General features: G+C 46.1%; 1 protein-coding gene across 1 annotated transcript; it reads left to right on the forward strand.

Annotated features, from left to right (window-relative positions):
- Positions 1–8508: 8508 nt before the first annotated feature.
- On the forward strand, positions 8509–10120 carry SP5 (Sp5 transcription factor). The gene is made up of 2 exons (XM_054070135.1): positions 8509–8767; positions 8904–10120. Exons 1-2 carry the CDS (start codon positions 8717–8719, stop codon positions 9951–9953), a joined length of 1101 nt encoding a protein of 366 aa, XP_053926110.1. The 5' UTR covers positions 8509–8716; the 3' UTR covers positions 9954–10120.
- Positions 10121–17725: the final 7605 nt, after the last annotated feature.

The following is a 17725-nucleotide window of genomic DNA, read 5'->3' on the forward strand; positions in this document are numbered from 1 at the left end:
GTGCCTCATGTATTTGAAAATATCACATTCTTGTTAGCAAGGAAACAGGGTGATGGCCACAGAGCTATTCACTTTCTTAAAAATCAAAACTCAAGATTTGTGTTCCATAAAACGCTACCGTAACTCAGCTGCTCTGCAGGCAGTGGTAGGCACTGGAGATAACTGAGTGCCGTAGATCTACATTAACTGTGTGTCATCGTACATGGTGATTCACTGAAAAAAAGGTTGGTGGAGCACTGACTAAGGTGAGAAGAAAACTGGCATAGAGGGACGGTCTGCTTGAGGCAGAAGAAAATTAGCTCTTCTGACTGCTCCTGTGTGTGAGAACAAGGAAATATAGATGGCAGCATCACTGGATTTCATAAACTGTATCAGTAGCAAAGCTTGCAGGTCTTTCTGCAAGGGAGGTTGTCATCATTGAGAGAGGTTTTTTAGATAATTGGTAAGTGAATCTAGAGCCTCAAACAGAATCCTGTAGTGAAGATTAGGAGTTTACTAAAGTAGAGGAAGGGTAGGATGTAAAAGTTCGCAAGCACCTAGTTATTTCTGCTTGGTGTTTGAGTTGTAAAGGCACGTTTGTCTGTTCAGTACAGCCCACCTAATACGAGTTTTCTCTTTATAAAGAAAAAGTGTTAAGTTCTGTATTTTTACTTTTCATATGATCTAATTCCCGTCCGCCAGGAAAAGTAGAAATACATGTCTTGTGAACATGTTGGCTTATAGCTCTACTTGCATAGCGTGTGTGTTTGTCTCCTGACTGCCTCCATACAATCTCGTTGTTCCTCTCTATCCAAGGTTATCTGGGCTTTGCTCCGCAGCTATCTTTCCCACAGAAAGATCACTATCTGCACATAATTCAAAGTTGCTGAGAGAGTTAACAAGTGTCAGAAGAGACTGGCATGAAATCTGAGGAGGATGGGAGGGATTGAGAAAAGAGTTTGGATTTTGTAAGAGGAATGAGGCAGAACATTGCACGATATGGTCCCAAGTTGTGTGCCTCTACTCTTCAGTAGAGCTGTTCAGTCCAACTCCCTGCTCTTTAGCAGGGCTAATATGTGACATAGGAAAAGGTATGTGGTCTCCTTGTGTTACCTTTGGTAAGAATAGAATAATAGCATACTAAATCTTTATAAAGCTGTTGCAAAGATAAATGCTTTGCTCCTCCCAATACATTCACTGCACAATTTGACCTTCTTCTTCCTCAGGGCTGTCCCAAGATTTTACTTGTTGATCCAATTCCAACATTTTTCCCCAGCTCCATGGCTCTACTCCTGTTATTCAGAAAAATATCCATAATACCCCCCTGCCACCAGGTGCTATTCTCCTTCCTTTCATATCCTGTCACTGGTAAACTTGGCAAGTTTACAAAAAGGTGAAGAAAGGTGCACTGTGAAAAAGGATTGCACTACTGGGTGGTGGTGGGAGAGAACGGGGAAGTGGAGACATAAAGTTTCCACTCCTTATCTAGGCTGAATATAGCTATGGGTTGAGTGCCCAAGGAGGCTGTATCTGCCTATATAGGGGACTTCTGAGTGAAAAGTTATTTTAGCCAAAAAAGAACACCCTGCAGAGATGAAACTAGCTTCAATCAATCACTCAGAGCAGAGTGAACTGACTGCTCCATTCATCTTGGTATTCTCATTAGCAGTGACCCCAGCACCAGTGTGTGTGTGTCCACCCTCATTCTCAGCTCCTCAAGCCAATCTCAGCACTAACGTGGTGCCTGCTTGGAGGTTACCTTTTCAGCTTCTCCACCTAGACGGTGAGCCTTTTGCTTCTGACCCCTCCCAAAATGATGGTTTGCACAGGAAAAGGAGGTCAAACGTGTCCACCCTGTAACACACACAAACAGGAGCTCAGACCTCGGTCAATCAAGGGACTGCAGGAATGTCAGCAGAGATAAAGTTCTGCTATAATGTCACAAGAAAGTCCTGGTTTCCAGGCTACTCCCTCCCAGTTCCAGACATCTGACCAGTAGGGATAATGCTTTGCTCTGAGCTCTGCAAATTGTGAATAAATGATAGTGGAGCAGCACATACCAAAAGGAAAGAACAAAGCTGACTAGATAGTGCTATTTTCAAGTATGTATAAGAAAATACGGATCAGCTGGGCTGTGTCTGACTGGTAGAACAACAATAAACAGATGAAGTGATTAGTTTTATAGATTGTGTGATCAAAATCCCTGTGAGAGCTATAAATTAGAGAGCAGCAACTGCATTGATGACCAATGAGACATATGGTATCTAAATTAACAGAGAGCGTAGGATGTCCCAGAAGGAGGTCATCAGGGTATCTGAAAGTTAAGGCAGAAAGCTCCTTTTGTCTCTTCCTACATTATATTCCTGAGATAAGGGAATGCTATATTAATATGGAAAACTAGATACTACTGGAAGTGTAATACTTTCTCTTGAGCCTTTGCTGTGGAGTTTAATGGGTAAAACTATGTACATCGCTAGAACTACCTCTAACTTCACTGTGTACGTTTCTAAGAAATTTAAGAGGGATTTTGATTACTTTGTTCTCTTATAAACACTCTTACTTCTAGAATGCAAATGATCTTATCCTTAATTTAGAGCTAAGTAAATGAGAACAGGCAAGAGAAATTCATGAATCAACTGATAACTATATCTCATTAAAGAGAATCATTGGCACTATGGAGAAGCTTATCTCTCTGAATCACTCTATATGCCAAGTACACACAGTGTGTGTAGTGAAGGAAGTGAAAAAAAGCAGCAAATTATGAGCCCAGTCCAGTTTTTATGAACATCTATTCCACGGACTTCTGTAAGAACTTTGACAGAAATAGAATATCTTTAAACCTTATGCGCTAGTGCATCGGTAAGGATGACAGCATTTCACAAAGTTAGTCTGATGACACTGAAGAAATTGCATGCCTTTGCACTTGTTTTTTCTCCAGACTTCTTTATTTTAAGATTAAAATTTTGTAAAATTGTTCTTTGTGGTATAGTGAGGTCTCCTGAGAAGCAGGCGGTGCTTGTGCATCTTGTATTTCTCCTGAATCCACTTCTTTGGGTTTGAAAGTGGCTCATGTGGTAGAACTGTATCATTTGGGCATTGGAGTTGCAGCACTGAAGCGTCGTAGTCTTTCTCTCATTACCCAGCATAAGGAAATTTAGACTAGGAATATATTTCCATTTGATTGCATTATCTGTCCTTCACCATGGACCAGTCTTTCTTTCATACACAATATGTGATTCTCTCAGCTCAATTCCAGCATATTATGGGGTTTTCCTGCATGTGGAAGGAACAATAGGAGTGTGAGATTCACTGAGGGAGAAAAGCCAAGAAGTGTACCCACTTGAAGGTCATTCCTATCTGCCCTCCATCTTGGAAGTTCCAAAAGTGTGATAAAAATGCCGCTGTTCTTTAAACTGGAGCAGGAGTCATGGTCATGCTGAATCCCTTGTCAGAAAGGAATATCCTTTCTTGTCCTATTTTCTCAAACAGCTGGTGAAGCTGTTTGGCCCTGAGCAATAGGGGCTGATTAAAGAGTGAAGTGTGATTTATTCCCAGATTAAGATTGTTTGCTTTGGCTTGGCATGGCATGGCCAGCCAGCAGGAGGTACCTGCCTTGGCCAGTGCTCCCTGGTCAGTGCTACTTCACTTTGGGGCTCTGAGGTTTGACATGAGCTGGAAGAATTGAAGTGTTTAGCAAGGAGCAATCTGGTATTGTAAGTGCAGGACTGAGGTGAGGACCTTCTTCCAAGCCTGGAGCATTTGTGTGTCTGGCCATGTTGTTCCTTTGTAGAGAAGGTGAAGGAAGCTGACTCTGCTGCACAAGAGTGTGGTGAGAGTGATCTCACATTTCTATAGCCCTGTGAAGATGGAAAGCATAATACAAGCACTGCATACATCTGAAATCATTTTATAGATGATATTTTTATTTTTGGAACTGAGAAGTCAGACTTTGTATAGAGCACTTGCACTTTGTAAGAAAAATTATAGATTCTTTTATATATTCTTGTTCAGTAGTCCTTGAAGAACGGGTTATTTAAAAAGTGATTTTTGAAATAGTTGAAAATATAGCCATTAGAAAACACTTAATCTTTTCTGTACCAAAATGTTCTAAAATTACAACGCAAGTTCATTAAGTAACAGGTATATTTTTACAGTGTTGGATTAATCCGTTCAGTCAAATCGATAGCAATATGGCAGCCCTATGATCATACAATATTTGTGTGTAAATTGAACAATGATCTTCCTTGTCTAGACTTTGCACTGTTTCCAGTTTTAACACAGTATAGACATCAGTATCTGTGTAATTTGTCAATACACATACTATGTAACTAAAATTAATTACCATGAGACACGGTTTTTAGATAATATACTCTCAATAGTTAAAAGGAGGCAAATAACAATTTAATTACCTTTTCATTCCATATTGAATAATTACAGTGCAAGGAAAAGAGTGACTGTGTGTATCTGTACTCATAATATAAAAGGTTCCCATCCAGTCCCCCCAAACAAATGCATTCCACCGAAAATACATAGGCTTTTTTACCTAATATCCCTCAAAATTAGAGGACAAGCAGGGTGCACACAGCAGATCCTTTTCAGCTGCTCACCAGAGTCTTGGTTTGCTTTCCATTTTGTAGAAGTCCATTTCTAGCTATTAGAGTGGTGAAGAAAATGCAGCCCTGTACGCTGGAGGCAGACGGCGTTTCCCGAGAATTTGAAATTATCGTTTTGAACCAAAAGGTGTCCCAGGCATTCCAAGTGGAGCCAAGAATAACACTTTCAATATTGATATAGTTAAGAGTCTGACTCCTTTTTAAAGTATGGAAGCAAGGGGAGGAAGTGTATCCAGAAGTATTCACCGATGTTCCCTGAGGCAGGAGGAGGAGTCACAAAGGGCCAGGCAAGTAAGGAGCAGAAGATTAATACATTAAGATATTTAAACCTTTAACAACAGGCAGTAAAACTGTAGTGAGGCATAAAATTTGTTCTACTCTCTGTAGGGGCAGATCAGCTTTCAGAAGTTTGGGAAATCCTCTGTTAATCCTGGTGAAATCCACACCTAGACTGGGAAAGGTTGAGGCAAGCCTCTAAATCCAAAATACATCTTTGCATGCACTGATCTTGTCTAGGGTTTTGTGTTTTTCCTTTATGCACAGAAAAATGCAGGAGATGCTATAGCAGTTTTTAAACTTTCTTTAATTTTCGTCTACTGATGTTCAAATTAAACTCTGCTAAATCTTAGGAGATAGAATTGTGTTAAAACTGTTGGGAATCTGAAGCCAATAAATAAACCATACACACTAGCATGTTAAAAATATGAACAGGTGACTCGTCCTATTACTTCAGTCATGTTGCCTAGCATAAAAATGTACATAGGCTGAAATAAATAATAATATTGATGGTACATAACTCAGCCTTTGGCAGTGTAGCCATGCATGCTTGGGAGCTGTATACATAGATTGATTTACCTTATTTCCAGTGAAACTTTTTGCCCTTGTGGACAGTGTCTTTCAGCGAGGCTCTAAACCCGGCAGTTGGGGTCTGAATGAGGTTTGCTGTGAAGACACTGCCTTTCCAAGCAAGCTTATTTAAAGCCTGTTCAGGTTCAAAGCCTGCCACACTCTCGTGGAGAACTTGACTAGGAGGCTGTTTGTCTAAATATGTTCCTGTTTCTGATTCTTTGTCACAATTGTTTAGGAACAGTATTTTGTTTATGATCAGTATTCCATTTAAGGCAGCCCTAAGCTGGGGGCAGGAAGGTGGCCTCAGCCCATCCAGGCTCCCAGGGTCATTCGTGGCTGTGCTGAAAAAACTAAAAAACTGGAGAGACTTGGGCGTTTGTGGCAGGGGACCGCTAAATTCTTGGGAGGGACTAGGGGTGTCAGGAGAGAACCTGGGTGGGGAGCTCATGGGAGGCTGTAGCAGTGTGAGCCATCACTGGGAAAGGTATTGAGGTGGGATCTGGAATGGGGTGCTCAGGGCCCAGGAGTCCAAGGCACAGTGGATAGCGTGAAGGGGACCACTGGCACCCATGAAGCTGATACTTCCACGCATTTTTTCCTCTGCTGCCCGCATTCAAACCAGGGTCCACAGAGCCCTGTGTGGTGGGACAGTCGCTCCGAGACACCTGAATCTGAAAAAATCTGGTTTTGAAGATACCTGTCAGCGAAGATGGTGACCCGTGTTCTGTGTCCACTGTCTCTAAGTCACTCGTTACCATCCAGTGCGGCACAGCCCCATGTCCGTGGGTGGGTTTCCATGGTGGAGGTGGCAGTCTCCCAGCCCATGGCACGGGGTCAGCCCCGCTCTCCGTTGGACTGTGCCAATGGGACCTGTGTGTCCCTGCGCTGGGCACTGGGGATAGAGCGGCCCGTTTGGCATGGAAATGGTGCTTTGTGCAACTGACATTTGGCCTTGATACCTGCATCTCCTGATAACTGAAACAAATTTCTAAAATAAATATTGTACTTTGATCTTCCAGCCCTGCATTTTTAATGAAAGCTCTGAACATCACTTCATTAAGAATACATTTCAGGAGACTGAAATGCTCCGAGTTTGAACACTAATTATTTGTACAGAAAATTATGACTGCGACGTTTCATTATTCAGCCCATTGGTTTCTCCCAGAAATGAGGAATTATTCTCGATTTTTAAGTAATGTGCTTTCTCGGATGCAGATTTATGGCATTTGTAGTGTGGTGTCTGCATAGAAACTTGCCCGGCTTTCCACCGACCCTTTGGAAACGTGAGACCTTGTAGTAACGTGACGAATCATTTTGGTTCATCGAGGCCGGGGGGACCTCGGGATGCTCGGCGTCTCCTGAATACCTATCGACTTTCGTTTATAGATATCGTTCAGATTATCATTCCGGCAATTAGTCGATAAAACGAATTAGCAAACATCGAGGCAGGAGTCAGATCGGGCGCCTCGTAGGACCCCGGGATTGGCGCAAGTTTGTGAATGTAGAAGTTTCGGGACGACGCAGGCGGGAGCGCTGCCCGGAGGGAGCTGCGGCTCCAGGGCCGGAGATGCGGGCAGGGCTGCGGGGTCGGGGCCGCCCCGGCCGGGAGCGCTCCTGCCCGGCTGGAGCTCCGGGAGCGGCGGCCCCGCTGCTGCAGGGTGCGGGGCGCCCATCTGTCTCCCCGCCACCGACTGGCTCAGGGGGAGCGCTTGGAAGCGGCTGGGGGTCAGTGTTACGCGGGGTCGAGCTTTTACCTCTCCCCGGGACTCAATGCGGAGCCGTGGGAGAGGACTCGGCGCTTTAATCCCTTCAAAGCGACCGATGCGATTCAAGCCCTACGACTCTTGGAAGCCTTTGAGCGGACAGTGATTGTTTCCACAGGAAAGGCAGATAAAGATCTCTGTGTGCTGGCGTTTAAAGGGACTTCAGTGGCGGTGTGAATACAATCGAACGCCGCCGCCGCGGGGAGGATCGAGTTACCTGGGCAAACGGGGCCGGCGCCCCTCGGAGCCGAGCGGCCGCCTCGCACCTCTGCCACGGCCCGGGAGCAGCCGGAGAAGGGCGAGAGGGGGGGGAGGGCAGCGCGGCCGCAGCCCCGGGGCTGCCCCAGCTGTGCCGGCGGACAGCCTCGCACAGGGCGGGAAGAGGAGCGGCTCTTCGCGCTCGCACACGTGTTACGCGGAGCGGCGGAGGAGCGAGCGCGGCTCCGCGGCAGGAGGCGGGCGAGCGGGGGGCGGCAGGCACGGGTGATACCGAGTACCCGAGAGCCCCAGGCGCAGCCCGCCTGCCCGCATCCCGGCTCCGGAGACTGCCCAGAGAGACTCCCGTCTCCGCTCGAAGGAATCACGTCTTTTACACGCGTCTCCCGCTAGGGAAGAGGAAACTTTCCCGCCCGGCACCGGGCGGAGGCTCCGGCTGGCGCAGGGCGAGGGGAGCGACACCAGCCCGGCTAACGGGGAGGAGAACGCGCTGGTGGAGTCACCCCGAGGGCATCTCCCTCGGCCTCGGGGGAAGGGCGGGCGGAGGGAAGGAGGGAGCGTGAGGCCCCGGTTCCTGCAGGGAAGTTGCTGGGCTGGGATCGACCAGCCCCGATCAGGTGAACTCGCTGTGCGCCTTTACTTTGAGTCATCAAACACGATCAGCGCAATCCGGAGGGCGATTTCTCCGGCGATAACAAAGACACATTGTCACTTTAGGGCGCTGCTACTGATTTTTAATTGAAAAAAAAAGGAAAAAAAAAAGGCGGGGGGGAGATCCAGTGTCTTGCACATCCAGCGCGAGGGTCTCCAGGCGGTAAGGGGTCCTTTGATCAAGAAAATCCAATTATTTGTGTATATACATTTCCCACATAGTGATTACTTCATTAATTGTCCCGCCTTTATCTCCTCCCTTCCCATCCCCCCAAATAATCAGTTCTTTTATCCAGACCAACAAACACACCATAGGAGCTTTGTGGATTCAAAGGATTTGCTTTCGCTTCTGAAAGAGCCGCTATTCTTTGATGATTGGGTAGCGGCAAACTTCAAAGCCATAAATCTTCCCTCTGACTGGCTGGCGGCCCAGCAAAGTCCTTATCAAATTCTTGGAGGTGATCCTGGTGCAGTCAGACACTCGGCGGAGATCGCGCGGCGCGGGGGGGGCGGGACGGGCACCGCGGCGGCCGGATCGGAGGGAAGGCGGCGAGAGGGAAGGGAACCGGGCAGCTCCTCGCCTTCTCCTCCCGGCGCCCTCATGCCCCGGCCGTGCCCCGGCGCCTTCCCCCGGCCGCAGTAGCCATGGCCGCGGTGGCCGTGCTCCGCAACGACTCGCTCCAGGCTTTCCTGCAGGTCAGTGCGGTGCCCGCGGCCCCGGCTCGGGCGGGTGTGCGGGCGGGTCGGGGAGCCGGGCAGGGGCGCCGGAGCTCCCCGCGGGGCGGCGAATAACGCGCTGTCCGTGCCCCCGTCCCTCTCTCGTCCCGCGCAGGACCGCACGCCCAGCGCCTCCCCGGACTTGGCCAAGCACTCGCCGCTGGCGCTGCTGGCCGCCACCTGTAGCCGGATCGGACAGCCGGGCGCGGCGCCCTCGGATTTCCTGCCGGTCTCCTACGACCCGACGCTGGGATCCCCGTCCAGGATCTTCCACCCGTGGAGCGGCGAGATGCCGGCGCACTCCCCGGGGGCGCTGCCGCCGCCGCACCCCAGCCTGGGGCTGACCCCGCAGAAGAGCCACCTGCAGCCGTCCTTCGGGGGGGCGCACGAACTGCCCCTCACGCCCCCGGCCGACCCCTCCTACCCGTACGAGTTCTCGCCGGTGAAGGTGCTGCCCTCCTCCGTGGCCGCCCTGCCCTCGGGCTGCCCCCCCGCCTACGTCCCGTACGCCGCGCAGGCCGCGCTGCCGCCCGGCTACTCCAACCTGCTGCCGCCCCCCGCGCAGCCCTGCCGGCAGCTCTCGCCCAACCCGCCGCCCGAGGACATTCCCTGGTGGAGCATCCAGCAGGCGGGCGCGCCGGGCGGCTGCGGGCACCGCTTCCCCGCGGCGCTGCCGCGCAGCCTGGTGCTGGGACACTCGGACTTCGCGCAGTACCAGACGCAGATCGCCGCCCTCCTGCAGACCAAGTCTCCCCTGGCGGCCACGGCCAGGAGGTGCCGCCGCTGCCGCTGCCCCAACTGCCAGGCGGCCGCGGGCAGCGCCCCGGAGGCGGAGCCGGGCAAGAAGAAGCAGCACGTCTGCCACATCCCCGGCTGCGGCAAGGTCTACGGCAAGACCTCGCACCTGAAGGCGCACCTGCGCTGGCACACGGGCGAGCGGCCCTTCGTCTGCAACTGGCTCTTCTGCGGCAAGAGCTTCACCCGCTCCGACGAGCTGCAGCGGCACCTGCGGACTCACACGGGCGAGAAGCGCTTCGTCTGCCCCGAGTGCGGGAAGCGCTTCATGCGCAGCGACCACCTGGCCAAGCACGTCAAGACCCACCAGAACAAGAAGCTCAAGGCGGCGGCGGATGGCGTCAAGCGGGAGGACGGCCGCGAGCCGTGACCAACGGGCGCCCCGAGGGGGCACCGGGACTGGGGCTCGGTGGGCGCCAGGGGCCTCCGGCGCTTTCGAGGGAAAAGACTGCAGCTTTCTGTACAGGTTATTTAATAGTTCTGTTCCCATACACGTGTTCCTCGGCCCCGTGCGGGGCTCCAGCATGAGATGTTTCTGTAAAGCGACCCGCGCCCGCAGCGTGAAATAAACACGTTTAACACTGGGGTCACGCAGGGAAGGTCCCGCGACTTGGTTTCATTCGGTGTCTCCGGGGCCCCTCCGCCAGCGGAGCTCCGCGCGGGGACCTGGGAGCTGCTGGTGGTAAACACCTTTAAAGCCCCTGCCTTCCCAGGGCTGGCGACGGCCTGGTGCCGTGGGTTGTTTGGGATTGGGGTTTTTAATTATTGACGTTAATTTGTTTGCTACGCACAAAGCCGTGGGAGGAAGAGGAGCACAGGGTGCTGGTGCTGGGAGCGAGCGTGCAGGTCAGGCTGGGGTGTGCGCTGGAGCAGAGGTGGGCAGTGGTCGAGGTTAGCAATGCCCCTTCTTGCCGAGGCGCAGCCACAGGGCCCGTGGCAGCCAGCCGGCGGCACAGCCAAAATGTGCTCTCCGTGTGTGGACTGTGTGTAACAGTGCAGAATCCAAGGGCAAGAGGCTTGTGATCCTCTCGGTGTGATGAAATGGCAGTCACTCTGCTGCACAGGGCAAGGTACTTGGCACAAAACTGTGTTTGAAAGTGCTTGGTAGACAGTGGCAGCCTGTACGGTTCCTAACGTCCCATTGGGCATCGCGTAAGTACGAGTTCGTTTCGGCAAATTTCTTTTAAAGTAAGGACGCTTTTTACTGTAGCCAGTTCCCCATTTCCTTTTTTAACTGAAATTTGAACTGAAATAGAACAAACAAATGAGTAACCTGATTAGTAATTTGCTAAATTTTGCATTTTAACATAGAGGATGTGTTATTTGCTCCTTACGTTTTTACAAAGTTGCCTTTACTTTCTGGTTGCATAATGAGACAGCCAAATGAGCAGTGCCGTCAAAACTTCACTGGGACCAATCTGGAACCATTCAGCCTCAGATGGGTTCCTCTGGTGGCGGCTGTCAAACAAGCTCCATCACAGCCATGATGACAGAGATACACTTTGCCATGGACTTCTGAATCAAGAAAAGCAGCAGCTCGATAAATGTTTGTAATTGAAAGAACATGTAAAACTGGTGTGTTGGTATGTTTGTTGAATACTGCAGAAAATCTATTCTCCCAGGAAATAATGAGATGAGACAATACCACCAGAACCCTCACATCTGAAATAATGAGAAGTTAATGGACAGTTACCATGGTACGGCTCCTTAACAATATTTTAATTTTTATGATTCTGAATTAATTTTCTACACCATATTCTTAGGGTCAACTTATTAAATTAATAACCAAGCAGTTATCATCTTTACTACCAAAGAATCTTTCACAGCCTGCCCTGTTACAGAAAGCCTTGTGAGAAATACGTTTAGCTTCATTGGTTAGCATTGTTTTGCCAAAAATGCAAGCTCTAGAAGTATGCTGCTGATGGATATTAAGTGAAAGATACCTTTAGCGTTACAGAATGAGTGACAGCAGTGGAGGAAATAACTGATGGAGCTGATCCAGAAGTGGTCAGTCAAAAAGTCTTTGAGACAAAAGCACATCCTATTGACTACTGATGTATGATTTAAATGTGTCATCAGGAATAACATAATGTTTTTGCTTTTTTAAACATTTCAGGGTATAGAGTGGCAACGTGCTTCCTTTCTTTGGTATTAAGTTACACTAAGAACATAGTGTTACAGAATTCAGGACTGCTTCCACAGAGAGCTTGTTTCACCGAATAGTTTCCCAATTCGGTGTTCAGATCAGACCTACACAAAACAGAGAGTAGTGGAAAGTGCTTCTGTTCATAGCAGTAGAGTAATGACAGTATCCCAGGGAAGGAAATGTCCACTTAGAGGACAGGATAATTGACCTGGATGTTGCCACACAGTAATGGCCTTTTGCTGCCAGGTAAGTGCCAAGATCAAGAAGAAGAATTAACGTGAGCTGAACTGATGTATTAGACGATTTCTGGCAAAAGTTTAGCCTGACTAAGAACCATTCCTATTAAAGCAGATGTAACTAGCAGAAAATAGTCCGATAATTGTAGACTTGGACCATTATGGAAAAGTTTTTCTCCAGCTGGGTGACAAACTGAATTTAGCCAGCATCTATGTTGCCTGGTCTAGCCAGATTATTTTCTGCTCTTACTCACTCGTCAAGACACAACTCGTATTGAAATGCTGCAAGTTTTACCACTCACTTAAGTGTAAGACTGAAAATAATTAAGGTTTTAAGTAAAAGACCATAGCCTGGGCAGTGCCAGCACCATGCTGAGGGGGGGGAATGGTATCTGGTTTTAAAAGAAAAAAAAAAGCACCTTGTAGCCTGTGTACCCTGTGTACCACCTGTGTAATGACTACTTATAAAGAGTGAAAGTGCACAGGTGAAAAATATTTGCAGTCAAAATTAGTTAAATACCCACCATGAGAGAGAGATGCATTTAAGTGAAAACCTCCAATACCAAATACTAATGAAAATCTTACAGTAAAAACAAACAAACAAACAAAAAAAAAAAAAGGGAGAAAATTCAGGATTTACGACAGAAGGTAAGTAAAAGTAACAATTTAGAAGATACAAGATATTTAATGAAATATTTCAGTCTAAAGCTTTTAAATAGTTCATTGGAAAAAGAGGGCATATCCATGATAGCTGCTTCATATTCATCTCTAAATAGCAAAATCATATGATAGCTTTTCAATTGAAATCGTTGAGCTTTTATAGTAATATGGCATTTAAATATACATGTGACCTTTCTGATGTATGGGTAAAGCGTTACAAAAATATATTGCTTACATCTCAAGAATTTATTTCTAGTTGGCAAATTACGTTCTATAATAAAATTAACTTTTAATTTTGCATTCACAAAATACGTTTTACACTTTTAGCTGTTTCCAATCAAGTAGAACAGCTGTTCATTTTATAAAATTAAATGATTAATATTCTTTTTAATTATACAATTTGAGTACATATGCTGCTCAAGGTCAATTCATTTCTGAATTTTAAGTCTTAAATGTCATTGGTATAGTAGACAACATCATATGAACTATTTCATCTTGTAGTTAATTCATATTAATTAATTTCTACAAAAAAAAAAATCAGGAAATGGCTTAAGAACTTGAGATCTGACATGTTTCCTGTGTTGGAAAGTGACTTTCACACTTGGACAAACTTTTAAGTAGAGAATATTTAAAACTCTCAACGTTGTTTTTCAGATAGTTTTATTTAACATGTTGTTTAATCACATTATTTTTAGTTAAGGGCCAAATCAAGTCATCCAGATTTGGGGTTTTGTCATAATAAAGCTTTCATCTTGACTTGAATAAGACTTTCACCTGGGAGAAGGTCACAGGATTCACTTTTTGGTCCTGACTAGCCAGATTCTCACTGCAATAATACAACAAATTTATGAAGTTGTGTCATACCTCCTCAACTGCTATTATAGAATAACTAGGATAGGTTTTTTCTAAGCTATATTGGGAGACATCCTTCTTAAAACTATCGCCATGTAATTCTTCCTCCCACGCTAAATTATAGATGAAAATTTTGAAAGAAATATTTAATATTCATTTGCAGCTTTTGAGAGATTGCATTAAGTTTTAAAGAAACTACAACTTAACTGTTTCAGTATTTAAATTCTCAACTCTAATATTAGTCTTGAATACTGGAGAAATAAGGAAAATAAAATGCTGATGTCTTTAAAGTGTTAGGCGACGGATACATTTTACTGTTCAGTGATGTTACAAGTTTTTAGCAGACAATTTAAAAGTTCATAAATAGCATAAATCTATCTCTGTGCAAGCAGTTGCACAATTATCTAGGCACTTTCAAATGAGCCTTGTAACATTTCATAGATCTCGTGATCTCATCCCTGTACTAAGTGGTGAGAAACAAAAGTGTAATGCCTAGCTTATTGTCAGATCTTATGGTTTGCTATACTCTATAGAATCTTTTTTTTTTTTTCTATTTTTTTAGTTTCTCTAATTGTTTTATGCTTTTCCTGAGATGCTTGTGAATCTTTTGGCAAAGCTGCGGAGTCTGCCACTCTGGCACGTGATAAAGTCAGTTCAGAGACCTTTTAGATTCTGCTGCTAAGCTTTATAAAAATTCTTAACCAAACCGGGTCCTGAAGTCTTTGACACTACTGATTTTGGAAGGACAGCTTTCCTCCAAAGGGACTGCCTAGCAGGTGTCTTTAGTAACTTTGCATTTAAACAGTATCCAAGCTGCCAGTGATTGGAAAGTGCTCACAAACCAGCAAGGCTCACGGTTGTCAGGTAAGTGCCAACCTGCAGCACAGAGAAGAAGGATCCCAGGCCCTGGCTGATTGAGTGAATAGTTTTGATCCGAGAAAAATCATTGGAAGTGTGTGTGATTCAAAGGGTCTTTTAAATAAGTTTGGGGTTTATTTGCTGTTAATATTTACTTAGAAAACATATAGGTATTTTGTTACAGATATTGAAAACAAAAGAAACCTATGACCTTGTGACTATGACAGGTCAGTGGGAGATTATGGATAGTGAGGTTTGGCCTTTAACCCAGAGGTCATTTATCCTATTTTTCTTCTCATCATCTCTTAATTTTTTGCGGTACATGTTCCCTTGAGTGCACACAGAATCCCAGCATGTCCCTGGCACACGCCTGGTGAGGACATCACTGCGTAGCCCTGTTACCGAGACCCCAGCCTGAGGCTATGTACAAATCCTGTATGCTCACCGGGAGAGGTTACAGATACACAGTCGAGGGGTCCGTCTCCTCTGCAGGTGGCTGTGCGCTGCATCCCCTGTTGTGACGTACTGAACTCAGTGGCCAGACACTCTTGAAGAAGTGGTGAGTTTGTACTGAGATGTGAACAGAGTCACTGCTCGCTGAATTTTTTAATGGTGCAGAGGCTTGTACAGAACCTCTCTATAGAATAACAGAATCATAGGATGGTTGGAGTTGGAAAGGACCCTAAAGATCATCCAGTTCCAACCCCTTTGTGATGGGCAGGGACACCTCCCACCAGACCAGGCTGCTCAAAGCCCCATCCAACCTGGCCTTGAACACCCCCAGGGAGGGAGCACCACAGCCTTCCTGGGCAACCTGTGCCAGTGCCTCGCCACCCTCATGATGAAGAATTTCTTCCTAATATCTGATCTAAATCTTCCCCCTTCCAGATTTCTCCTTTAGTGGTGGTATGGATATAATTTCCTTTCATCTTACTGAAATACCAAAGAAAAAATAAGCCAGTTTGTTATCCAATCCCCTTTCACTCTGCTTAAGCAAGGAACAGTTTGCCAGTGTAGGAATATTGTATGCTAGAAACCATTTGAATGCATGAATCACTGTAGTGGCCCTTCCTCTCTTGGATTTTGCCTCTCCTCCTCCAGAGTTAACAAGAAACTGTAGCAGCAAAAGCGCTGTCGTGTCTGACCTGCTGCATCTACAGTAGAGCCTCCTGCTGGTGCAGGTCTCCCGTCAAGGGTTATGTATTTTTTCACCCCCATGACTGGCACAATCGGTCCCGCAGCAGCACGTGGCAGAAGCCTGGTTTACCTTGTTCTCAAGTGAGCGCAGACTTTTTATGCTGTGGATTTAGTTGTTCTCTTTAGCCCAACAATGTACTATAACTTCTGCCTTAAGGCAGGAACCTCTATCTAGCTCGTCTTAATCCTCCTTCACTAGGGCATCGGTCACTGGCTTTTGCTGGCCATTGGTTCCAATGCTGAGCAAGTAACCATCACTTCAGGCAACACCATCATTTGCCCTTCCAGTCAGCTTGTCCCATCATAACAGGCATTTTTTCCTGTTTCCTGTTGACAGTGAATCACAGACTTTTACCATGACAGCGAGTGAGATGTCCTGAACTGAGCATTACATCACTGTAGAATATAGTATGGATGAATGAAGAACCACAAAGGGGAAAATGAAAAATAAGGAAAACACTTTTTGGGGGGGAGATACTTTGAAATGAAAAATAATACTTGAATGTGATAATATGTGATATTTTTCACAAGTTAAATGTTATGTTTACAAATATCCGCATCACCAGCTTAATCAGAAATCAGTGTGTGCCAATGTTTTTGTATTTTTAAAAGGTGGGGAGGGCTGCAAAAACAATACATTCCTATTATATGTAAGTCCCTGTTCTTATAGCAATACTGAGCTGTCTAATGTTCCAGTATTAACCTATATACTACTCGAAAACATTTTTCAGTTTCATTTTTAACACGAAACAGCACACTTTTAAAACAGGCTCTAATTACAAAGCAGGTTGAAACAAATTTTACTAGAGCAAAGCCCATATCTTCACTTGGGGTCATATCCCACATGCTTTATTCAGGATCAGATGGCATGCCTGTGATCTCCACATGCAGATTTCTCCTCTGTGTGGAAATGAGATGTCAGTTACACTGCCACATTCCTCCTTATTTTAGCCAGCTCTCCACAAGTCTAGGATGCACCTGTGAAGAAGAGAAAGGAAAATGCATGCTACTCACTCATTAAAGATTAGGCAGGAAAGAATACAGCCTGAGAATGTCAGGTGGTCTCCAATACCGTATGTTAATCCCAAAGGAGTGTGGAAACAGCTTCATTCCTTCCCTTCACGTCTAAATCATTTGCTTTCCTTCTGACCAGGAACAGTGCTAGTGCTTTGTTTTTGCTGAGCCTTGCAAAGAAAAGCCAAACGCTTGACATCTGCTTACTTTACATATTATAAAACATCATTCATTCACCTTAGTAGCCCAATATAGGAGTCGTGTTCTTCTCAGCATTACCTGGTCCTTCAGCAGTGTGGCTCCAATGACTTCTTTCTGCTAATTTGCTCTGAAAGAAATACTTTTAAGCAGGCGAAGATTACACTTTTATATTTTCCAAAATATTAACCAAATCTTCTTATGTGCCTACATAGGACCTAAGGCTATGTCTGAGCTTCTTAATAAAATGCTTGAATAAATTGTATAATGATGCTGACAAGTTGCTTGCAAAGTACTGTAGTCAAGGCTGTGTTGGGTGCCTGAATAGTTAGGTTAGAGAGACCAGAACTGTGAGTAATCATGTTAGGGGAAGTATGTTCTCTGTAACACTAAAACTGGCCAAAGCAGCTCAGTTAATGCGCGTAAACACTGGAACTGTAACTCTGCTACCCCAATGGGATCTTTAATATACAAAGAATTACTGATAAACACGCTTAGCACACCCTGGCTGTCTACAGGGAAGTGGGTTTGTTTTCACATTGGAGGAAGGGCTTATAAAAGTTTTTCCTAAAAGGGGAATAAAGGTTCATGGATCTGAAGATCATTAGTCTTCTATCAATCGGGGGGGTGAGGCAGAAGACAAAGTGGCTAGGGAACCTTTCCTTGTCATGGGCCACATTGGCTCATGCTCAAAAATGCTAATGTTAAGAAAGAGTCCTAGTTCCCTTCTCTGCCCTCTGAACGCAGGGAACCGACACACAGACCAAAGAAATTTTAGAAGCCTTTTGCCCTCCCTCCCTCCCTCCCTCCACATCCTCCCAGTTTCCCCACGCAACTCATGAGGGTTTGTGGTACAGCCTCAAAGTTCGTTGTAGGCTGGTCCAGTATGCAACTGCTGTGCTGCCTTCATGACGTTTGCTCTCCCCCCATTCCCCAAAAAACCCAATCATTTGGTGCAGTTACTCCATTTTTAAATACTTC

Source organism: Cuculus canorus, chromosome 6 (genome assembly GCF_017976375.1).
Source record: "Cuculus canorus isolate bCucCan1 chromosome 6, bCucCan1.pri, whole genome shotgun sequence".
In the NCBI taxonomy this organism is placed as follows: Eukaryota; Metazoa; Chordata; class Aves; order Cuculiformes; family Cuculidae; genus Cuculus; species Cuculus canorus.